Here is a 26,511-nt window from a genome sequence, read left to right on the forward strand (position 1 = left end):
CGTATTTTATGTTTTAGGTGTTGTCTAATGTAAAGCGCTAAGAGCTTCTAAAGATTAGGCACTATACAAAGTCCTCATTATTATTATTATGATGATGATATTGATTTTCGGGGTAGGGGGATGATATGACCTATTTGTCTGCAGCCAACTTGAATGCACACATTAGTGTACATTTTATAAACTCTTGGCTGTTGAGGTATCATCTGCCGAAGTGTTCTTTAGGTGACACTTACATTTCTGGAGCAAATCCTATGTTTGGTGACTTGTAAATCCACATGGAATAGCAGAACCATCTGTCCTGTGGCCATTGTGAATTTTATGCTAGATAAGGCCGTTACCAATTTCACGTGTCTAATGTGTACGCAGGTATGTTCCGGGAAGATTTGCATGCAACAAAATTGGACATTATAATGAACGGATGACATCAGACCCACATATCATACATCAGTATCAACAAAAGAGGTGGGGGGTGCAGTGATTTATCAGACTACACAGACCCAGATCTACTGGCACATTATGCGCTGGCAGATCTGGGTCTGTGCAGTTTGCTGTTGGACACGGCATACAAGGGAGTACGAAGGTATACCAATATCACACACATGATATCGAAACATGGTTGGTGCATCATTCACCTCAGGAACAGAGAGGGGTCCATAGATAGCATGTGATGGCTCTATTCTGGCACTTCTAGAAAGCAGATGACAACGTACAAGATTATGAACAAAGGCAACCAACTCCGGTAACACCTTTCATGCAAGTTCACCCATATTAGTAAAACTTTCTTTTGACCAAACAGCTTTATAAAAATAAAAAAAAAGGTCAGAGTTACCTGGACGTGCGTACTATAATTTAATGCTTTTGCAACACCTGTTCTTACTGTGGTTGAATAAAATGTGCGTACAAGTAACTTTTTCTGAGTATTTTAAGTATCCTGCAAATCAACATAGAAGGTTTTGCCGAGTCTGACTGTTACTTTCATTTGTATTTATATACATTTTACGTACCTACACTACTGACCCCAGCAATGCCAGAATCTGAACGATGCACTTCGTCCATCATAAACATGTATATGGCCCGCTCTTCTAATGACGTCATCGATTTATGTGCATGTTAAAATCAAGTTATTTTTATGACGCGAAAATTATGAACTCGTAATTTATATAAGCATTATATCATCAGGGTTGTAAAAGTTAAAGCATATTATTTTTATTCGTCATTAAAATAGATTTATTAATTTAATAGTCTTGCATACCTCGCGCGCTAATACAGCTGATTACATCATCAAACTTTGTGCGCGGGAAAGACTAACTTTAAGTACAACGCAATTGGACAGCTTTGAGTAGACTAGACTAGGTCTAGAGTTCTAAAATACTATTTGGTAGCATAAATTGAGCTTGATCAGTCTGAAGGCAAATTTTGTTCTAATCTCGTTTATTAACTTTTCATTTTCTGAAACCTGGTATGAGGTGCAGTTTTTATCCGTTTTGCGTACGTCTTAATATCGCTCTTTTGTGGTGGGGACTGGACTTCATCAATAGTGTCCCTTTTAAATTAATTGATAAATACGAGTGTCTGTTTAGAAATGACATTAACGTTAAACTTTAGCAAAAATGACGAACAAAGCTTACACCTCGTGGTGGGGCATAACAATGGCCGCTAAAGGATAAATAAGCACGATTTATCATCCAATGAATTTTCACTGTAGAAACCAATGCATTGAGACTGCACTAGATAATAGGTTCTTAAGATTATACCGTACAAACCTAGCGGTTTACGTAATTAGCCAGAGGGTAATTCCAAATTATTTATGACCGTATAGGGTTCAGCTATACTATGAGACCACCTTAAAATTACACTAAATTAGATTTTCAACTCTAAAGTATGATTTTTATGCCAGCAAATAATGGATGATGAACATATGATACCCATATAAATGAACACGTCAACTAGTACCACAAATTAAAAGTTGTAAATTATTGTGCATGTGTAGATGCATAGTTTTCTAAACGTTTTAAGGTCAAATGTTTCCAAAACCCTGATGCTGCAATGCCTGCATTTTGTATTAGTTTTAAATTGTCTCTGAATTCCATAAAACACTTTGTTTTGGTGCAGATATTGCTATGCACCCTATTGATATTGAGGCAGTTAAGGCAGACTTCATTTGAGGAGTTGTTTTCACATGAATTATCTTTTTATATTTTTTCATCACTACCAAATCCCTCTTGAAAAATAACTATTTTGAATGGATTATTTGAGGTAAAATCTTGTATATTGATGTGAATATATCTGTCTTGTTGCCAGTATGTTTACATTCATTTTGTTTTCCACCATTTTGTTCAACTATTTGCATATTTAGAAATGTCAAAATTTGAGACAATTTACAATTCATTTAGAATACATCAGCTTCAAACACATTTTTGCATAAAATTTATATGCAAAATTCAAGCAAGTTATATAACCAATTCAGACTTCATGAAAATACAGACATTGCAGCTTTGAAGTTAAACTGCATCTAATGTACATGTGCATATTATTGATCTGTTCATTCTGTAAAAATAAGATGCACTCTGTTGTTCCACTAGTTAGAGAATTCTGACCCGAGCTCCTCGATTTTAACAACGTAAGGTCACAAGTTTCTCATAAAGAGTACTATTTATTATATTTTACATGCACTTCCTTGAATTTTGTCCCAAGCTCAAATAAATTTTAGAGATTAAAAAATGTTAAAACTTAACATATATAGCACTTATTAAATTCAGAAATGATTTTCGTATATTTTCCAAAAAAGTGATAAAATGAATTGAATCAAATGAATCATAACATAAATTGTTACCAGAAGAGAATACATATCTCTGCTGTCGTAGTATGATAATTATTTTTGTTGTTGCTGTATTTGTACTTGTGTAGTTATAAACAAAATCACGTACAAAGACAATGATTCATTATCAAAGCATGTAGGCCTACTCAATCTAATTAATAAAACATGAAATTAACAAAGGAACGTATCATTAATATTTTCCACATATAAATTAATTTCCAATTTCACTTACAACATTAGCCAACATTCACAGTTGCAAGATTCACCCTTATTTCTAAAACTCTGTGCTGAAAAGTTCATGATCAAAATGCTCCAATTTAAGCCCTGCCTTTTAAAATATTGTACAGAAAAATCAACCAAAATGCACAAAATGCTTCTTTTTGAAGCCCTACCTTAATTTCTTCATTCCGTACCCACTAGTTAAAAAATTATTTTTTCAAATGAAGGGGGAATTTTTCTCCAATATTTTCAGTTTTAGAATAGTCCCTGGTTTTCATCACTACTTGACTTTGGTTACAAATGCAAACTTATCAGCTGGTAGCCAACTCTAAATTAATGCCAGCTTTTCCAGGTGAGCTATATATTTTCACAGATCTGGAATATTTTTGTCATGCCTTTATCTTGTACTTCTAATTCTGATCCAGCTATATGAAAATATAATGAGATGGCTGTTTGAGGAACCTATACATGCATTACTTTGATGTGTGAGCACTATTGAAGGACACATAATGGAGAAGATGAAGTAAAGGCATTGTGAGTTTAAAGATCAACATTTTTTGTTTGTTTAGAATTATGGAGACTGAATACTCCTTGTACTATGAGGACCCAAGTCATCTCTATAGACATTTGCTGATGGAGTCTGACCACGAAACTGCACTTCTCCTTAACATGTCATTTTCTCCTGCCTCCTCAACTTCTACTACTGGGGGCACTGATGCCTCCATGGCTACAGCAGATGGATCAGATGCCTGCACACAGACAGATGAACACAACTCTTGTCCATTCTCTAACCTTAAATGTGAGGAAGAGGAGGAAGAAGATTTTGAATATGAGGATGACAGAGATGATGATGAATATGTACCCAAGTCAAGGCCAAATAAAAAGGTACTATTGGAGACTTGTAATGTTGAAACACCTTTTAACATAATTGAAAGGTTCTCAATAAGTATATTACCTGAAAGATTTTCTCATGTAAATCCAGAAATTATTATTTATCCTTAGAATGTCATTGTATACCACTTGATATATTAGATACATTGTATGTAAAACCCTTGTATCTTGGTAAGGCAGACAGAGACTTGTATTTTGACATTCAACTACTCAATCAACTGCAGAAAAAACTGTTTAATGTTTGAAACAGTGGTTAAAATTGATACTATGGGGAACAAATAGAACAAAATTTTAAGAACTAACAGTATCAGTTTTCCCTGAAACTGTAAGCCTGCAATTTTCTTCCTCACTTAAGATAATTTGATGTTTGACACAAATTTAAATAACATTTATACAAGTTTCTCTTCAAGGACCCCAATAAAAAATTCCTTAATGTCCCACTACTAGACTATTTTTTAAAAAGTTGTTGCTGTTTTTTTTTTTTAATATTAGGGAAACTTGTAAATTATAGCTCGGGGCCCCGAGTGGCCGAGTGGTCTAAAGCGCTCACCGTTACGGATCACTGCCATCTAACCTCTGTCTGCATCGGTTCGAGTCTCAAATTTGGCTAATGTGGTTATGTGAGAAAGCTTGCCAGTAGCTTCTCGTGGGTTGGTGGTTCTTTCCGGTTTTTTCCGGGTTCTTCCTCCACCATTAATACTGGCCGCCATGTATAGCCTATAGCCTATCTTGTGCTGAAAAATGGCGTTAAACCCTACCACAACACAAATTACAGCTCCATGATCCCCATTTAAAAAGCCATTTAGATTTAATGAGCCCACTTGCCTGTGTAATAAAACTCTACTTAGCATTTAGAGTTTTGAATGTTACTCCAGCCTTATAAATCTTACTCAGAATTGAACAATGCTCAGTATTGATTGGTCAGGATTTTCAAGTGAGATTTGGACTCTATTTTTATGACAGCTGGATAAGGTGACTATGTTCAGAGGACCCTTTCATCTTTTAATCAAAGGAAACTGACGTGTTAGATTGACAGATTGTGGCAGTTATATGACAAAATAATATGTCAGCAGATCAGGATCTGTGTTACTTCTTCTGATTACTTCATACTGCATTGACCCATAACTGCTGGTGCATTTTGCCAACTGCGGTGACAGAAGTTTAAAGAGTAGCAAGCTATGCTTGAAGACTCTTATATTGCTACATAAGTACTACACTAATGATAATATTAATGACAGCGTTTTAAAGCATCAGTCAAGAAGTCCAATTCTTACCTAGGACAGAATCGTAGTTCGCAAAACTGTATCTTCCAGGCATCATCAAATATGGTTTTCATGTGTTCATCTGAAAGATCTTGTAATTGTTCCAGATTAGTAAGTTTGTCATTACTCTGTGCTGTTAAGTCCACCTTTTGTTTCCATCATTTACTCTCAGATATGTTATAGTTTGGGCTGCAAACAAAGGGATAAAGCAGCCTGTCGCATACTCCAATCACAAACAAGTGATTCTGCAAATGTAAATCTGTTCTTTGCTCAGAAAATCAATATATGCTTGAATTAACTGACTCACATGCTGTATTAGCATTTTACTTTGAACTCTTGAAAAGCACAAGCTTATTATTGTTCAGTGCTGAGATCTGTTATGTTCACATTATTTACAAAAGACGGTCAGAGGTTAGAGGGTAATTCCTTTCATTGATTATTGAGACTGTAACACTGTCTGGTGACTTAAATTCATGCTGGGAGTTACCATATGTACCTTTCTTCAAAGGACATCACCTTATGGCAGCATAGACAAACCACCAGGTTAGTAGAGTTTAACCCATAAATAGTTGATACTACAGTCCATTTTAGAATGTACATTTATGGGATTCACACAGATTTTCCAAAAATGACAATAAAAATAAAGCAAAAAAACTGCATCACATTTTCATGCCCATCCTTTATGTATATATTTAATCTCTCATATTTAGAAAATTCAACTCTTTGGTCAAAGTGCAGGGTGGATTTTGCCCCAAAATCTTGAAGTTCTAGAATTGATTGATAGCCATTGCATCATTTAATTAGGAACAAATAGTTTGGTAGATAAGGTAACTGCACTGTCTAACCTGTGTTTGCACTCAACTGTGACTGGTGATGTCTTCTTTCTGTCACCTGTGTGGGCCATTTAGTAACACCATTAGTTAACCAAATAGCTTATGAAGTGGGTTAGAATGGTGTTGGTAGGATGTGATATTCTTTCCTTTTTCACAAACATTTGGATCATCACTGACATTAGACCCAGGTTGTATTAATTAATTATCATGATAACTTTATTTAATGTAATACTAGGAATTAATTCTCCCTGTGGCTTTATTTTAATTTGGTATTTTTACTCTGCCTATTTACATGAATAGTATATAAAGTTGAACATACATTAAAGAAAGCACATGCAATTCTTTATTTTTGTTCTGGTGGAAACAAAAACCCAGACAAAGGTAATAATCTAAATTTTTGTACGACCTTAATAAACAGAAACTGTTACAAGAATAATAGTGAGGCAACAAAATGGAAGGTTTGTGAATTTATATTGTACAGTTGTAATGAATATTACATCAAAAGGGTTCCATTTTTCAACCAGTAATTTAGATATGTGTGTGTGTGATTTTGATTTTTATGTAGCTTTAACAATTTTCCAGTCAAAACGCTATGATGTCTGCAGTGTGGCATTTTATAGTGATGTCTAGCACTGGGGCATCATGCCACAGACATATAGCATGATTCCCCACCCAGTTACATTATCCTGACATCAGGCCGACCTGTCCTAACACCAACCTCTTAATGCTGATTTTTATGAAATATATTTGTGTTAATTTCCTGTAGATATTTGTGCCAAAATAGTGAGCTCCATTAATGAAAACTTTGCTTAAAAAGTTTTGTAATGAAAAGATGGTTAGCTGAAACTGATCTTTAATTTAGAGTGCTGCTTTGTTTTCATTCATGAAATAGTTTTTTGAGATAATAAATAATAATAGTAATAAAATAATAATTGGGCATTGTAGCTTAAAATGCTCTGTATATATTTAGCCTTTCTCAGAAACATTAATTGACTTATTTTAAACATTTTAATGACATTGCATTTGGGATGTTCTCAATATTGTGCAAGTTTGCTATTTTGCAAGTGTAATTATTTGCAGAATATTCTTGTCAGAAGTGTTTATCTGTTCTAATTGTCTAAAAGTATGGTTGTATATTGCTTTTGTTTTGAATTACGTTCTAAATCAGAGTTTGAATGCATACAGTGCAAGGCTAGTTACAGGATTAAAATTGCACCAGAAAAGAGCCACCAAAAAGTTAGAACTGTTGACGTGCTGCCTTGCAGCTCTCCACTGTTGACATGCACACAGCCATCACTGAGATGATTCCTGTTCACAGTTGTTTTTACAAATAAAGAATTTCCAAATTGATCTGTTCTGCAATGCTTAGTGGTATAATAAAGATCCAAGACAAGAAAACCATAATGCAGCAGGGATCTGACTACAGCTAGATATGTGGTTTGTCTGCATGTCCATGAACAGTGTGTGAGGTTTCTATTGAGAAATGCCAATGAAGGGTTTGATTGGTCACTTTGATATGAGAGTCCCACTTGAAGTCTTCAGATAATGTTTTAGTCCAAGATATGTTTTCACTGACTTGTAGTATGTGATTATTTAAGGTATAGAGGTGCGTTGATTTGGATAGATATGGCATTATTTTGTTCAATAACCAGACATGGATTGACTTTATGACATATGATTTGAATATGTACATTCCATTGCAAATTACTATCACTCCCAAGGATTTCGTTATTAGTATTCATCTCAGACAAAAATTCATTCAACTTGAAAATCAAATTGTTTTTTTTTTTCCAATTTAGCTCACTTTTGATGGATGTTAATAATTGATACTTTAATCTCATCCATGTATACTTTCATGTGTTATTCTCCTTGCACCAGGAATGTCAGTGAGGCTATCTGAAGGGACACCTCTAAGCCTGATTTTAATTTGTTTGAAACCTGGTAGAGTGGGGTCAGTAGATGAAGTACTTATTTTGACAAATTGTATTATGTTTGTTGGATAGTATGTAAAGCAGTCACTGAATGAATCATCACGATGATATATATATTAAATTTATTGACAACAAGGTCAGGAGCTTTTCTAAGATCAGCTAGTATGGATATAACTAATTTTCTTTGATCTAAGGCAGTAATGCATCTGTCATGGAGATCAAGTCTGTCCAACAGGAGTGGAGCTTTTTCTTATATCCCGAAATTGGTTTTTGTGAAGTTATAGGTTGATAAACCACATCATATAATTATCATGAACAGTGTTTTGAAGATGGATCCATAGTTAATGACATCTCCTTTGCTGCATGACTTATGAATGGGAGTAACTTTTACCAGTTTCTGTTTCTTGGGAAATATCAAGGTAGATATGCTGTTGAAAGTTTGAACTTGCAGTACTGGTATTTAATGTTAGGTTATTTAAATTTATGAACTTGAATTTGAATGTTAGTAACATGTATCACATCAGACGTAGAGTTCACTGCTCCGGTGGCCTAGTGGTTAGAGCGTCTGCCTCGGATGCGGGAGGTTGTGGGTTCGATCCCCGACCGAGTCATACCATAGACTTACAAAAATGGTACTAACAGCTGCCTTGCTTGGCGTTCAGCATTAAGTGGTTAGTGTTAGGACTGGTCAGCCTGGTGTCAGGATAATGTGACTGGATGGGACATCATGCTACATGTCTGCGGCATGATGCCTCAATGCTAGACATCACTATAAACTGCCACATTGCAAACATTGTAGCGATATGACTGAAAAATTGTTAAAGCTACGTAAAAAATTAAAATCACATCACATCACAGATGTAGAGTTCGACAGTGTACCAAGTGAAACATACTAGTGTGATTTAGTACCTTATTACTAGGAAGGATATTTCGTAGACATAAAAAGTATGGAAATGTCCAACAAATAATGCCTATTTTGGATCATATGACAATCAGAAATAAACAATTAAAATTAATCCTTCCCTATTAAATTCTTGGAAACCTTTTTCTTTTGCAATTGTCCTTTATTTACCTAAAAGAAATAACTAAGTATCTTACATGGGTAGACAATGGCAAAAACCCAGTGATTTTTATTACACATATTCTTCCCCACTCCAACCTCCACTCAAAGCCATGATATATAACCCAAAGTCTGTAACAGCATAATGTGTCCTTGTGCTTTGACAGCATGTTTAAAGTTGATCACAACATATATTCAATAATAGCATTGTGTCTGCAGTTCCTACCAAGGGATGTTATAAATGGGTATAGAATGGGTTGTGCACTCCTGTCAGGGAGAAGTAGCACTCCCCATTTCATGATGGCTGAGAGCTAGTCATGCTCAAGGATTTTCTATGCTGTATGTTGAGATCATGCTCATTGATTTCATACCGTGTTTGTTTCCGAGTGTAGCTGAATAAGTAGTGCTTGTGACCTCGAAATCAAGACATCTTATGACTTAGACAAAAATCTGTTTGCAAATTTGGATCAGTATTTTGGGGATTAAATGGCAAATTGACAAAGATTGTAATGAGATTCAGAGAAGTACCGTATTTTCCCGCATATATCCCGCGGGTTATACCAGATTTTACAAACCCCGCAGGGGAGGTGCGGGCTATATCACTAATTTTTTACACGTAATAATATTTCAATATATTGTTTGAAAAACATAACTACATAACTTATATATTGTTCTAGTTTTGTTTTGCTAGGGTTGGATATTATGGCTACTGCGGTGACTTTACAACAACATACGGTATCGGGACCAAATCAACATTTCGGGATAAAAACTTAAAATTTCGTATCCGTCATGTTTTCATAATCAATATTTTCTGTTTTCAATTGAAATAACTATCTAATTTTACATATTTTAATGATAAAAATTAAAAACACGTGTTTTGTTGTTTATCTTGTCGACTCGTCTCAAAAAGACTGCTTCCGATGATTGAAAACAAAGACATTATAAATAGCAAAGATGAAGACAAAGAATCAAACTTTATTTTCTTTGGTTGATATTATTTTACTGTAAACTATGGGTAGACTGATGAGTAATAACTTGAATCTTGATAATAAAATTTAAAACTAATAATATCATAATTAATTATCTGGTTGATCTTCATCACTGGCTGCATCACTGAAACCCTCAAAATCCTCATTAATGTCACTGTCGTTGTCCAGAATGTCAAGAGCATTCTGAAGGCGCAGCTCAGTGACATGTTGATCCTCTTCTTCTTCATCAGTATCATCGGTACTTGCTGGAGCTTCAACAGGAGGAGGGATCAATCCAGCTTTGACGAATCCATTTCGCATCATTTCCAGTTTTATTTTGTTCCAAGCTGTCACAATCCACTTGCACACTTCTACATATGTTGCCCTGTGTTGTCTGCCTGCTGGGTTGAACGAATGTTCCCCATTCGCCATCCAATTTTCCCATTCCGCGCGCACGTAAGTTTTGAAGGGATGGTTGACAGCAATATCCAGGGGCTGCAACTTGCATGTTAGACCTCCAGGGATTACGGCAATATGCGCACCACAAGAGTTTATAACTGCTTGAACTTCTGTTTCTTTGTGTGCCGCCATCGAATCAAAAATCAACAGAGATCTCAGGGAGAAAAATCCCCCAGGCCTGGCTCGATAACATTTATCGATCCAGATTTTCATTACATCACAGTTCATCCATCCTTTTTCGTTGCAATGGACAACAATGCCTGAAGGTAGTTTCTCACGAGGCATTGTCAACCGCTTGAAAATCACCATAGGTTTAATTTTCACTCCATTTGCAGCACAAGCCAGTACAACCGTGAAAGAGGTTCGCTCGTGCCCGGTTGTTGCCACTTTAACGGTTTTAACGCCGACTTCGTCCACTGACCTTGTTGCCGGAATGTCGAAACACATTGGTACTTCGTCCATATTAATAATGGCAGAATGGGGAAGGTCAAGCTTCTGAATTTCCCTGGCGACAAATTCACGAAAATCATCCATCTTCTTCTCCCAATTCTCAGGTAGACGTTGGCTGACGGTCGTTCGTGTTCTGACTGACAATTGGTTCCTCTTCATAAATTTATATACCCAATGCACTTCTCCTTTAAAATCATCAATGTGCTTCTCTGCCGCCATGAGTTTGGCCTTCATTTTGATGGCAACTGTCAAGACTGGTCGGTTGTTTTCCCGCTGGGCCACAATCCACTGCTTCAGGCCAGCTTCAAGGTGAGGCCATTTTGCTTTAGGTCCGCGACGAGCACGTTTTCGTGGATTCATCTTCTCCAACGTTCCTTTTTCTTTTCTCCAACCTCGGATTACACTCTCATCAATATCAAATTTTCTGCCTGTGGCTCTATTGCCATGCACTTCAGCATACGCAATGGCAGTTAGCTTGAAGTCGGCTATTTAAACTCGAATCTACAATTAAAAAGAATACAAGATTATTTAGAAATGTCCGCGTTTATGTAGCCTGTAGTTGAGGCACAGCTCCTATAGACAGCCTACGCGCACAAGCACTGTGTACCGAGCCTGAATACCGGTAGTTAATTGACGTCATGCGAGCTACATTCGAAATTGACAGTTGTGGCATTCAGCCTCAGGACCTCACACCATTGCATATCCGGCTCACAAGTACCTGGCTTCAAAATTCAAATCTGCCGGCTGCCAGCCGGAATATAGTGGAGGCAAGGTGACTAACTTGAACTGATGCAGAGGGATGAATATGGACCGGGGCCGACTGACTTGATAGCGTAAATACAAATTTGCATGTTGGGCGGGTGAGTGAAAATGTAGTAGTTGTAGTATTGTTTGTCATCCACGTGTGAGCATTGATGAATTCGGTCCTTCTAAAAACAGTAATGGTAGACAATGTGAACATACACAAAAAAGTTCATCAATCTATGGTTGCGGGTTATATAAAGGTGCGGGTTATGCCAACAATTTTTTACCCAAAACCCCAAAACCTGCGGGCTATATGAGGGTGCAGATTATCTGCGTCTGCGGGATATATGCAGGAAAATACAGTAAAACATTAACTCATTCGGCCCCAGAGGTTTTTGTTGTATTTGCCAGAAATGTGCATAGGAAAGACATTTGGGGGGCTATTTCTGAATATATTGTAATACATCGATTCAACAGATTTTCCATGAGACTAAAGCCTAGTTGTATTAGAAACATCCTTTTGCATTGGTTATTTTGCTTGCGCACATGCAGAATAATAAATAATAAATTCTTTTTTTTTTTTTTTTTGCTTAATGGACCCATCATTTTTCTATGTAGACCACAATTTATTCCAAATGCCCACCTTATCCTGGTTTTTGCAAAGAATCACCTGTCTGTGTGCAGTTAAAACCGGTACGCCTTAGATCTGAGGCCAAAAGGTCTAAAATCCAGACACAAAATCGCATTCTGACCTCGAGCGAATTTTGGGTGAAAAAAAAAACCAGTCCAAAAAATGAGGTTCTTCCCTCTGTATTTTGTACTGCAACTATAACTTCCAGATTATTTGGTATAATTTTAGAGCTATATCTGTCTGCTTTTATTTAATACCACCCGCGTTGGTGTATCTTAAATGACCTTGATGCTGCAGAGCTTGGAAGTAGGGTACAGCCTCATCACGCCTACAGACGGGATTGGGGCCAAATCAGTTAAGACCTTAACTCGGTTGTTGCTAGTGAAAGAAGAGTGACCCAATGTGAAGGAATATGACTGCAAGCCATGTGTCAGAAAATTTAGCGAAATGAGAAATAGAAAAAAGTGAACATCATTGTAGATAAATAATATGATATTTGTGCATCAGTTTTACTACATAAATGTTTAAAAGAATTACAAATAATTACAAATAAAACTGACAAAGTTTTGCATCTCTTTATTCCTGGCATTATAATGGACAATTAGCCACTTCAGGTATGCCCAGTTTGGTTCTGGGAGGGGACTGCAACTTTTGCTAGTGGTCCTGGACTCTTAGTTTTAATATCCTAATGAAACTTTTGTTGTCTACAGCTTGGTGCAGGCTGAGTGTGTGTCACACACACACATGGGGGGGTAGCAGCAACCTTTCAGTCCCCATTGTCAGTTGTTGATGGGATCATGCAAACCTGTCATGGGGAGAGCTCAGATCTTTGTCAGAATAGGGTAGTGTCTTCCTATACATCTGAGTTGCCTGACCCATGTTTGCCCAGGCACAGGGACCCATTTACTGGACACCAGACATGGGCCCCTTAAGTACAGGGTTAAGGATCAGTTTTTGCTGTGGCCTTGATGTCATTTTTCAGCACATGATAGGCTATCAGCCAATGTGACATACCTTGGGAGACAAGGAGGAACCATCTCTCTTATGGGCAACTACAAAAGGAATTACTCTCCAAGTTGGCCACATTCCCAGCAAAAAGAATATTTTGCAGACAGTCTGTTAAGGAAAGGGGGAACAGTCCTCAAGGAATGATCACTTCACCAATCCACAGAAGACTCCTTGTTCCATCTTTGTGGGACTTTTTTGCCACCAAGCTAAACAATAAGCTCCCCTTTTACATTACCTGAGTTCCCATTCAGAGGAGGCTTTCAACCTAAAGTTGTTTTGCCTGATTGCTTATGCCTTCCCACCTTTCAGGATAATGCTACAGTTTCAACAGTCAGGCACTCCACTGCTCCACTCATTTTGATTGCTCCTCAGGTTCAATGATCTTGATTTGCTGGTGGACCATCACTGAGACCCTACCTAAGAGGGGACATCCTGCTGCCACACAGAAGCTCTCTCATTCACAACAGCCTCCAGATTCTGCAATTTCATGCTTGGTTCATCTTAAACAATCTGTTCACCAAGAAAATCTTTCAATCAGAGTTGCCAAGTGCGTCATTTAATCCAGGAGAAGATCAGCATATTAAGTATATGATTCCAAATGGAGATTCTTTTGTGGTTGATGTAGTAGAAAATGTGTCAGTCCTGGATGTCTGAGTGCAATGGCCAATTTTCTTCTCCTCCTATATTTTGAAGAGAAACATTCCTCGTTTTGTACTGCTAAGGGCTATTGAGCATTGAGCATCCCTTTCCAGCACACTCAGACGTTCTAAAGGACCAGCCATTAGGTCAGGTTCTCGCTTAGCAGGCCTGATCAGGTATTTTAGGCTGCAAAGACCAGTGTCTCCCTTTCTGATGCCTAAATGAAATCTTTCTTTTGTCCCATGGTCTCTTAATAAACTCCCCATGAACCTTTGGTTGAAGCTTCCTTCAAGAACAGTTTTTTTGAAACAGTTTTCTAGCTCACCCTGTTATCTGTGAGTTTCATGCCCAGCCTATGGAGAAGGGCTGTATCGGGTTCATTGAAATTATGAGTCTGTTTCTTTCCTTTGCCAATCAGTTTTTTTCTCTTCACCAAATAATGTTTCTACTCCCAGTTGAGAATCTTGGCTGTGTCTGTGTTGGGAATGATCAAGATAGACTTTTGAGCCCAGTTTTACGTCTTTATTTGGCAGGAGAAGGAATGGTAGGATATGTCTTCCTCAACATTAAAAAGGTTCAACTGATATTTCAGCTTCTACCATTATTAGGTGGATTGTATTGACTGTTGAGAGCTTACCAGTCCCTTTATATATATTTTTTTAAAAATGAAAATGGAAATCCTGAGGTTCAAGCCATTGCTGTTTAATGGGCCTAACTCTTTTATCTTTGAAGGTTGTGACTCTAATTTTGTACAAAAGGGGGAAACACTTGTGAGTATTTATTGTGTTAATTTTTATTCACTAGTTGTGGAATCGTCATTCTCATACCAACCAGACAAATTCAGCTATGCAGTAGTAATAGGTATGGTATTACTGGTATTACATTTGGGGTAGGGTACAACTCATTTTAATGATGTAATACTTGCCTGTTACATTTGCCTAATTCTCTCCTCCCAACCCGCACTTATGTCTCATTAAATTGAGCTGCTCCCCAGGATTAGAATAAAGGACAACGTGCATGGGTGGGGGTGTTCTGGAATATTCTGATCCACCCTAACAGGAGGATGAATTCTTGTCATACAGCAGGGTATTTTCCACCTGGAAAAGTACCATCTATGCAATAGCAATATCATTAAAATTAGTTTTTTCCCACCCATTTACAAAAGGAGTTTTTTGTTAGAGTTGATGAATTTATATACTGTATTTAAAATTAGAATACTTGTAATTCATCATGCTACTGTTGAATCAGCCCAGTTTGGCTACACTGATGTGTCCTTGGGCAAGGCAGTTCTCTCCAGCTGCCTCAGCAAAAAATAACCTACTTTTGTTGTTGTGCTGTAAAACACCAAAAACAAATAAATCATTCTCCACAAGTCTTTTAAAATAAACATTCATCAACTTTTTAATTTTTTTTGTCACTTCAAGGGTGAATATAAATTTCCATTTAGCTGACAAGTATTCAGATCAGCAGCATCTTCACTGGGGACCAGCTACACAGCATAAGAAGTCTTTTAGTGAAAACCCCATTGTTGATAAGAATATCCATTCAGGAGTAGTAGTAATAACAAGTTTTTCAAGATGGCTGCTGTGGCAGCCAGTATAGACCCCAGATCAGCACCATGTTTATTTATATCTATGTTATTAGAAGTCTTTTAGTGAATCCTCTATGTTGATATGAGGAGGAGTAAGAAGGACTAGATTTTCAAGATGGCTGCCTTGGTGCTATTGGAAATTAGATTGGCACCATTTTTAATTTAGGACCAACTAGACATCACAAGGCATTTCGTGAAAACCCCATGTAGATATGATCAACCATTCAGGACGAGTAGTCATAACAAGATTTTCAAGTGGCCACTATTGTGGCCATATTGGATGTATGAGCATTGCCATTTTCATCTCAACAAATTTCCATATACTCTTTGTTCCGCAATACTGGACCTTCTTCAAAGACAATCGAGTGAACCAACAATTATACCAGCGAGACCAAATCCACTTGTCCAACAGAGGTACTGCCATGCTCCTTAGGAATATAAACCAGTACATAAGACTTATAAAGGGGGTTAGGCATAAGTCAGACAACTGCTTGTATTGTGGAGAGCACGGTCATGTAACACAGCGGTGTCTGCATGGAAAACAGATTCATTGCCATCTTTGTAACGAACTAGGACATAAGCTGAAGTTGTGCACATACCAGTAGGTAGAAGGCTATGATGTACAGGCCTATGCAACACATATCCAGCAACAAAATGTATTAGAATGTGTGTATACTTTTCAATGTAATAATTATAATTCTATAAACAGGTTTCAGGCACTATCTGATTTGTGTACAAAGTGCAACTTGTTAACATGTAAACAATGGTGTGATACTGTTCAAGTTACTTCTCCCTCTGAGGCCCCCCAAGTGTCTAATATGTCAATGTCTTCTTGTATGTATGTAAATCAGTCTCATATTGAATATTCTCATGTATCCACTACATGTGGTCATGGTACAACAGATGGATCTTGTATGTTATCTTCTTCATGTGTTTATGTAAATAATCAAGGTAATGAAAAGAAACATGTCAAGTCTAAAAACAATACATGGCATACTACCTTGTCTGAAAATCAATCCTCTGATCAAAATTGTCATGTCTTTGGGCACCTCAAAAGAGGTCTGCAAGTAATCAACCTAAATATTCAACACATCCTCCCTAAACTGAATGAGATAAAGTTAATATCACAGCAAACTAGATCAGTCAATATTCTAGGTCTATGTGAAACCTTTCTTTCCGATGATACTGATGATTTGGCTCTCCAAATACAGGGCTTCAACTTTGAAAGAAAAGATAGAGAATCCATGGGGGTTGGGGGTATTCTTCTCTATGTAGACAGTTCCATTAGTTATAACAGACGTGTTGATCTAGAGACTATTGGGGTAGAGAGTATCTGGATCGAAGTAACCCTGGCCCAATCAAAGCCAATACTCTTATGTTCGGTTTACAGACCACCTAGTTCCACAGCTGATTGGATTGATAGATTTGAGGTTCAAATTCAAAAAGCATTACTAAAGGAAGATTTAGAAATTATTGTATTAGGTGATTTTAACATTGACTACATGAAAACTCCACCATTAACATGGATAAGTAGCTTTGAAACTTCCAACTTTACTCAATTAACACTCCAACTAGAGTAACGGATAAAAGCACTACCACCATTGATCATGCCTATACTAATAAACCTGAATAAGTGAAATTAAGGTGGCAGTGTATGCACTGAGTGACCACTACCCAGTCTGTATAACTAGACATGTTCCGAAATCATCAAAAAATGGCCAACACATTGAAATACAATACAGGGACTTCAAACGGTTTGATGAGGAAATGTTCTTAAATGATTTAGTTTGCAAACACTTCCAATCAGTCTGCAATATAGCTGATGTCAACACTGCCTTGGACAAATGGTATCAGATGTTCAATGCAGCCTTAGACAAGCATGCCCCAATTAAAACAAAAAACACCAAATTACACCCAAGTGGATTACCCCCGAGATCAATGAGGCTAGGCACCTAAGAGATAATTTCCACAAGAAAAATGACATGAAAAGCTATAGAAAGTGGAGAAATAAAACCAAGCACCTGATAGATAAGGCAAATCAGAACTACTATAAACAGGCTATTAATGAAAGTAAGAGTACCAAAACATTGTGGAAGCATCTAAAAGAGCTGAACCCACCCAAGAACAGTTGTCTTCCCCCTAGACTTAAGCAAAATGGTGATATAGCAACATCTGTACAAGACATTGTGGAAATGTTCGACAATTTCTTCATAAGCATCTCCAGTAAGAGTATTCAGAACCAGACTAACATCCCAATTGAACTTGATGCTCTTCTATTATTTATAAGAACTAAAATTCCTGATGATAATTATTTTTCAGTAGCTAATGTTAGTGAAGCTGATGTTTTTGATATGCTAATTAAGGTGAATATTAATAAATCCTCTGGGTTGGATGGTATTGGTCCACAGATTCTTAAAATTGCTGCACCAGTAATAACAAAGTCACTAACGCATATCATAAATTTAAGTATAATGAGTGGTAATTTTCCAGAAACACTGAAATGTGCAAAGGTTACACCTATCTTTAAGAAAGGAGAAAAGGAGGATCCAGGAAATTACAGACCAATATCAATTCTACCTGTATTGTCAAAACTATTTGAAAAGCATGTAGCCATTCCGGTCTATCCATTTTTTGAAACATACTCTCTCTTTCATAAAGCGCAATCAGGATTTAGAAAGTACCACTCGTGCCAAACAGAACTTACCAAATTAATTGATCTTTGGCTGAAGGAAATGGATAATGGACATATGACTGGAATTGTTTTCCTTGACTTCAAGAAAGCCTTTGATCTTGTTGATCATGAAATTCTGCTGCAAAAGTTGAACTGTTACAGGTTTGACAATCCTTCTTTAAACTGGTTTAGATCATACCTAAACCAAAGGTCTCAACAAGTAAGCATTGGCAATATTAGCTCTCGAACTTGCACTATTCATTCAGGAGTCCCTCAAGGCTCAGTCTTGGGCCCTCTCCTCTTCCTTATCTATATCAATGATGTACCATTAAATAATGAATCCACAAATACAGATTTGTTTGCAGATGATGCAACCTTGTACACATCTAGTTCTGATACTGAAGTTATCCAAATGAGATTAAACTCAGACCTTATTAGAGTCCAAAACTGGGCACAACAAAATAGGATGGTAATTAATGAAGGTAAAACAAAATGTATGATTTTGGGGACATCACAAAAGCTACACAAGTCTGGGAACCCAAAACTATCTCTTGCAATAAATAATCATCCATTAGAAAATGTCAAATATGAAAGGCTTGTAGGTGTGTCTGTAGATAATAATTTATTATGGAATGACCATATTGATAAGCTTTGTAAAACACTGTCATCCAAAATTGCCCCTCTCAGCAGAATCAAGAAATATTTACCTATGGAAACTTGCAATCTATACTACAAGTCATATATTCTTCCAACAATGGATTATTGTTCTAATGTGTGGGGAAACTGTGCAAAATCTGAGCTTGACAGGATTTATAAATTTCAGAAATGAGCAGCACGTGCAATTTTAGATGCATCTGTTGATCATCCCTGAAAAGCATTATTTACAGAACTCAAAAGGTTCACAATATATGACAGGATAGATTTTCACAAGGCAGTTCTTTTATATAAATGTCTACATGGAACTGCACCAGAGTATCTTCAGGACTTGTTCAGGCGTTTTTCAACACAATACTAGTTGAGATCAATATCACATGGAAACCTTCTAGTACCAAAACCAAGAACCGAGCAATTTAAAAAGAGTTTTCAGTACTCTGGTACAGTTCTGTGGAATAAGCTTCCGCTACATGTAAAATCTGCTGAAAATATTAGAGCATTTAAGAAAAGATATCATGAGCATGTATGTGTTTCTAATAGATAATGGAATTTAGTATTTTAACACTAAGCATGTTAAAATAAACACTAATTATTGCTATCTTCATATAATGTGCATTGTTATACTCTCTTTAAGAGGGCCTCAAGGGAGAATAGTCCTTGACAAATGAGTCACCCTCTATAAATAAAGCATTATTATTATTATTATTATTATTATTATTGTTATTATTATTAATAGACCATGAGATAAATGTAAGTATAAAGTTTCATGGCTGTCCTCCTAGTAGTTTAGAAGCAGTAGCTTTAACAAACTTGTATGGATGGACAGATGACAGCAGACCATCATATAAGCTCTTCTGGTCTGATCAGTTAAAGAGCCAATACAAAATAGAGCAACTGTAATGGCTTGCCATCACAAATCCCCATGTTCTACTGCATATTGCAAATACTCCCTTGTACTTCACCCCACCCCACCCCTGGTACTCACCCCTCCCCTCAGACAGTGATTTAGGTGTCATGATACAAAAACATCACATTCTGTATATGATGCATCTTGCAGCATTGATTAAATATTTGAATTTTGTTTAAAAAGTTTAGAAAATGTCATTCTGATTGCAATATTTATATATTGGATCTCTTGGACCCACAGGTCTTAGCTGTAAATGATGTCTCTCTAACATCACACAGGCAACATAACTGAAGTTTTGTGAAATTCCACTATGCTGCAAATGAGATGCAGTAATGGACAGATAGATGGAGGGTATGACAATATCTCCAGCACTTTAAAAACCATGGAGATTTTTTTTATAACTTTACTCTTATTACATCATTAAGGGGGGGGGGGGGGAGTTCAGAAATGATGCATCACACATTTCATGCATGTTGTTTGTTTGTTTCCATTTTACCAGAATTTAAAAAAAATAGAATTACAATTAACAGCAAAACACGGATACTGCATGTATCACTATAAACAATACACCGAGGACACATAATGAGCAGGCCAACTTTTCATAGCTAATCAAAAATGCATTTTTTGGGCTTCTTGTCTTGAGATTCTTGACTAGATGCCAAGAGCTGACGTTTCTGAGTGTGTTTGCCCGAACAGCCCAGGTTGATCTGGGAACATCACCAAAATTTGTTGGTAGGTGCATTCTGCACTTGTCTAATTCTCAACCTGATAGCAACCAAGGTTCTTTGCTGTTTTCAACCAAGGTTCTTGTCTTTGGGTAAAGAGCTCAGTCTTATGGCTTGTCTTAGGACATGCACAGTGTTTGATCAAGGATATGTATCCTATGTAGTTATTGTGTAATGTGTTTGAACTGAGTCATTAGGCTTAATTAGTTTAGTTATTTCTTGATTGCTGAGGAACAAAGAAAACAATTATCTGAAGTCTGAATCAGCAACAGCTTTTGTCAGTTAAGAATTAACACAATTTACACATCAACAAAATATCACTTCAGTATTAATTTTCCATATTTGCAAATGACAAGACATAGCTATCTTGACATTATTGTCATTGAAGTTTTTTCAAAACTTTAAAATAGTACTGTTTGCAGGCATGACATGATGCTCTTTGGAATTTTTTTTTTATCATTGTGTTATTATTGTGTAAAAGAGCTGTATCATTCCTGGTTTGTTATGTTTTTTATAGAAATGGCTGGGGTTCTGTTATCCTGCCTGTGTGAAAATATGTGCATGCTTGAACAATGATGCTTAATTCTTCGTTTGCTGCATATAAGAACAGAGTTGATAAATTAAAAAAATTTGAGCCTAGGATTTGGGGTTTATTTTGAGTAAATTCAAAATGAGACTAATGTTTATGAGAATTGTTGCTTGCATATGAAATCACGTGTCAACATACATTGTAATTGAAACCCCAAGGTAACAACAACTAGAAACTCCCACCTGATACATTTAGTTATATAAACATGTACTGAGTGTGCAAGACAAATTCAGAAATATGCAACTGACTTGAACTTGGGATCTGATGAAGAAATTATTGAGATCTCCACCCATTAGCCATATGTACACTTACTGGGCCCAATTTATACCTGGGATGAAAAGACCAATTTATACATGCAACTGACAATGGTCCTGGGTCCATTCCTAATTGCAAGGAACCTGGCAACTGTTAATATACCCCCCTCCCCCGAAACCGTAAACACCAACTAGGCATGACAAAATGAACTCAGATATGCAGCTAAAATTTGCTTCTGAGTCTGTTCTCACCCCTTGGTACAATACTCTTGGGTCATAAATTTGGTGATGCAGTTAGGAAGTTGTTTAGATTGTGATACTGCTGGTAAGTTGGAAATTATATGCTTGAAGCAAGAACACTCCCAGATGTGTTGACTTGTTTTTCCATAATGTCATTGTCAGTAGTTGGACACTGATATTGCTAAAAAAGCTAATGAGAAATCATGTGCATCTTGTTTCAGGGATCTAAAAGCAAATATCGGCCATATGGAAACTATCCAAAGATTGGGTCATTTCTGCTGTCTCCCGAGGCAGTCAACAGCCGTGGCAAGAAAGGGGGAGGTGTTGTCAGCTTCTCTTCTCGGCAAGATAATCGCAAAGACAGAACACCACGCACCATCATGAGAATGATGGAAAGGCATCGGGAAAATGAACGGTCAGTCACATTTAACTGAAAAAGCATTATGCTAAATTATACAATATACGGCAAATCACTTATTTTGAACTTAACTAAAAAATAAAAAATAGAAGTACGCTGGTAATCAGTGTCAGTATATATGTATGCCATATATATATATATATATATATATATATATATATATATATATATATATATTCTCCCTGCTGCCATGTTAAAGGACAGGTGCAGATTGTGTGATGCTGCCCACGTGTGATTTCTCCAGCTTTTCAAGAAATGGATTCCCTGGGTCAAGATTATGGGTCTTACATAGCTGCCAACCCTCACGAATTTGGTGTGATTTCACAACTTTTTCAACGATTCACAAATTCACGGCGCAAGCCCAATAATTCACAAATTCTCCAATTCTTGATTATTTTTAAATCTTTAATAAAATAACTGATTTCCTGTTAAGCGCTAGTCGTGACATTGACAGTTGCCGAAACAGTCCAGTACTGCTGGTCACGATAGTAGTAGAACTACAGCCGATTAGTACAGTTGGCCCAGTAGCAAGCATTTTAGCCTATTTTAATCTGTATGTATAAGAGTAGTTTTACAAATGCTTTTGAGAGAAACTGGGGCCGAACCGGAATTTTGCTCCGCACATCCATCACCAACACTGATTCGAGTTAACGTTCAGCATCACATGTAAGATCTTGAAAATGTCTTCACCACCAAGGAAAAAGAAATGTATTGCTCAAAAACTGAAGTTTAATTTGGAATATATCAAAAATTGGCCATACATTCTGTCACTAAACATTGATGTACATCATGCTTTTTGCACACAGTGTGCGACAAATTGTAGTATTGGGCATGGTGGCAGAGACGATGTGAGGAAGCACATCGGTTGCAAAAACCATGTAGAAGTTGGGAAAAGTAAAAATTCGCAGATTTCAGCTCTGCAATATTTTAAGCCATCAGTGGAAGACCTGCAAGCTACCAACGTTGAAGCATTATTTGTGAGTTTTCTTGTTGAACACAATCTACCTTTATCATCTGGAGACCATGCTAAACATTTGTTCCAACAAATGTTCCCAGACTCGAAAATCACTTCCAAATTTTCCTTTGGAAGAACCAGAAGTGCTGCAACTCCTATACATTCCTCACAGCAACAATGACAGTGAAAGAGTATTTTTTCTAGTGATGAAAAATAAGACACTGGCCCGTACAAAATAATTAGGCGGATTCCACCTGGAACTTAAACAGACTCCAGGCGGAATCTGCCTAAAATGTTAAAAATCTGGTTAATACAAAGGCGGACATGGAAAATTTGTGAAGTCAAAGATGAATCCATCTAGAGTCCATCTAACTCTAAGATGGACTTTTGTCAAATTCCTGCTATAAATACATCTTTAGGCATAATTTTGGACTTGGTTGATTTTCCACCCACCATCTAGGTGGAATTAGGAACTTAGTCACTGACATCTATTATATGAAAGGAGGAATCTGGACTTAGTTTATTTTCTAACCAACATCTAGGTGGAATGAAGAACAGCAGCAGAGGGGGCGAATCGGACATTTTGTCCAATCGTTATTTTGCTTAATTATTACTTTCTGCACTCAGCGGATCCGGTGTAATCAGCGCTGGTAAAAAAAAAAACGACGTCGGTCCATCCTACACGATGGTGACGTCATTTAGTTTAATTAACACCTTCTGCGCGCCGATCCCAGCGTCGTCAGCGTCCGGTAAGCACAGCGACGACCGCGTCGATGTCATCGCCCCCTCTGCTGCTAAGTGGTTATTTACAATGAGGGTCTTTATGATCTTACAAACAGAGTGATCACTAACTCCTCCTCCTGTAGATCAATTAGGTTATTTGACTGATCGGTGAGTTTAAAATTAATTCTCGTTAAAAACCGATCATGGCATCGCATATAGACCGGATTAATCGGATTCTCAACGATTAAATATCCCGGAGGGGCTGTTGGTGAAAATGAATAAAGGATATATCCCTGTTGAGCTTGATTTGATTGATTGGTATCCACCTGGTAACTCCCTTCGATAGCATCACACACTAGATTAATTGCTATCACCGATGCGATATTTACGTTGTATGGAGCAATATGCCTACCATCATCTCCGTTATCGTGTCTGAGGATATGAGTTGATGAACTGATAAAATCATTAAGAGACTTTCTTAGTTCTGGCGCGTTGTATCCTGGAAACTTGAAATCGGGTAAATCGGCTTCTGTGATATTATACTCGGTTAGGAATTTTTGTTTATTATCATCGCTGCTATCGGATATTACTTTAACGATTCGTTCATTGATATATTCCATGTCTGATATAAGTTGATTTAACACCTCAACGTGTTTTTGTGCTTTTGTCTCTCGTAGCTGTTCTAGTTGTAATTGGTAATAATGATTAATTTCGGCAAACATATCAGTGATATTCTTTAAACTAATTACGAATGTGGTGTGCAATTTAGGAGTTTCCCCATGCTGAAAATACCATTGCATGTTATTCCTGTCTTGAAATACAAATATACTGGGTAATAACGCGTTTTTCATATTATACAATTTATTTTGATAATTGGGATTAATATCATGATACGATTGCTTGTCCGCGGGGGTTTTATGAGGTGGATTCTCAGGCCATCCTAGTATGGTTCTTATTGAACTGTTATAAATATCAACCATATACCCCGGTGTGCTTATTTCAATCGTCGACGATAACGTCGGTTCATGAACCGTAATAGCGATTTTTGATTCCTTTCCTGTGATCGATTTTATCCTGCGTTGAAATTCTTTATTGATTTGTTCTATTTGGTATGACCCAGTTGGTATTGTAACCTCCTCCCAGTCTGGGGTCCCATCGGGTTTATTTGTCCGTGCAAAAACCAGCGAGTTATTAGGTTGTTGTCCGTTAAATGCGTCCGCTCGGATATTAGGCCAACTGTGATATACTCGCAATTTTGCCAGCGCTATTTCCTTCACTGGAACCGGCGACGGGAAGTTCACACTGAATTCGGGTTTCGTTGACGTTATCGATATCATACTTGTTTGTACCGGAGTGGTGTTCTCCGCGATCCGCTGAAGTAATTGAAACCCTTCGGGGTTCAGCGACATTATTATTATTCGTTGTCTTTAGTGTCTAATTTCAACAACCAGGTGGTTCCGGCTTCCAGTTGAAAATCCTCGATTTTTGACATCGCGGAGCTATACAACTGGACCATCGTGGAGAATTCAACATCGGATACGAACAAATTATCAATTGACAACGAGATCAACCCGGATAATTTCGAGTACGCGTCGGATACTATTTGATGTTTTACTGTATACTCGTTGAGTTTTTTCTGAAAACACGATATCTTCCTAGTGATTGCGTTGGCAACTCGAGCAACTGTTGTCATCGCGGAAACAGCGATTGGAACAGCGATCGGGGCTATCGTGGTCACCGTGGATAAAATAACACCGGCGCCAGCTACTATACCCGACACCGAGTACACGACCGCGTCGATGGCGGTTATTTTTCGACGGTATTTTTTTATTTTTGCACGGTATTGTTCGGAAAGCGTTTTCAAGTTCGCGGAAAATTCTTTTGCGGTATCGAATCGATATTGATGTGACGTCGGTGATACCTCTGATTCAATTTCCTTGGTGGTCATTTTTATTTTAAAAGAGCTAGTGTTTTTAATTACTTAGATTCGCTGCAAATTCCACATACCATGTAATGTTTGCCCGGGCTAGATTTCTATCAACGGCATAAATTGTAAACTGTTCAGTTGCGTTCCTGTCTATAATTGTTGATATTGTATTGTTAAACCCGGATGAACTCGACGATAATATATTAAACTGCATCATTGAAACCAGTGTCAATCGATAAATACCCTTGACAGTTGCGGTAATATTTACTGTATTCTGTGTAGGAGTCCAATCGAATGATCCATGCCGAATTGTGTATACTGTGTTGATGATGTTCTCATGAGGGATTTTTATTTTTTCGAATTGCTCTGCTACTCTCGGTAGTCCGTCTTTAATCGCTTCAACATCAGTTTTAATCGTTCCTATTTCCTGTATATACGTGTCCACATCTTTTTTGTTCGCTGCAACCCTAGTAATGAGTGTATTTATTTCCTGTATATGCGTGTCTATACTTTTTTTGTTCGCTATAACATTAATTTTGAGTACTTCTATTTCCCCTTCATGCACGTCTATACTTTTTTTGCTCGCTATAGCATTAGTGTTAATTGTTTCTATTCTCTGTCCATGCGCGTCTACATTATTTATGATCGTTACAACATTAGTTTTGATTGTTTCTATTTCCCGTGTATTCTCGGTCATACTTTTTTTGTTCGCTGCAACATCAAGTTTGATTGTTCCTATTTCATATGTATGCACGTCTATGCTTTTTTTGTTCGCTGCAACATCAGTTTTGATTATTCCTATTCCCCGCCAATACGCGTCTACATTTTTTTTGTTCGCTTCAACATCAGTTTTGATTGTTCCTATTTCCTGTGTATGCGCGTCCACACTCTTTTTGTTCGCTTCAATATCAGTTTTGATTGTTCCTATTTTCTGTGTATGTGCG

General features: G+C 37.2%; 2 protein-coding genes across 4 annotated transcripts in view; one reads left to right on the forward strand and one right to left on the reverse strand.

The window, feature by feature from the left end:
• LOC149808475 (echinoderm microtubule-associated protein-like 2) overlaps positions 1-5,260 on the reverse strand; it is a 175,666-nt gene extending 170,406 nt beyond the window's left edge. For 2 of the 3 annotated variants that reach the window (XM_089977894.1, XM_089977845.1), the window contains exon 1: positions 5,203-5,260. In XM_089977894.1, the coding sequence (XP_089834020.1) occupies positions 5,203-5,248 (46 nt within the window). In that variant the 5' untranslated portion in view covers positions 5,249-5,260. Of the gene's footprint in view, positions 1-1,004; positions 1,072-5,202 lie in introns of those variants that run through there. The other variant, XM_089977877.1, reaches the window with a different exon arrangement.
• LOC149808476 (uncharacterized) overlaps positions 1,446-26,511 on the forward strand; it is a 90,469-nt gene continuing 65,403 nt past the window's right edge. Inside the window, exons 1-3 of the mRNA XM_089977937.1 lie at positions 1,446-1,488; positions 3,607-3,922; positions 21,766-21,959. Coding sequence (XP_089834063.1) covers positions 3,611-3,922; positions 21,766-21,959 — 506 coding nt within the window. The 5' untranslated portion in view covers positions 1,446-1,488; positions 3,607-3,610. The remainder of the gene's footprint in view (positions 1,489-3,606; positions 3,923-21,765; positions 21,960-26,511) is intronic.

This window comes from Sinohyriopsis cumingii, chromosome 1 (assembly GCF_028554795.1).
Source record: "Sinohyriopsis cumingii isolate HCF-2022 chromosome 1, ASM2855479v2, whole genome shotgun sequence".
Taxonomy (NCBI): Eukaryota; Metazoa; Mollusca; class Bivalvia; order Unionida; family Unionidae; genus Sinohyriopsis; species Sinohyriopsis cumingii.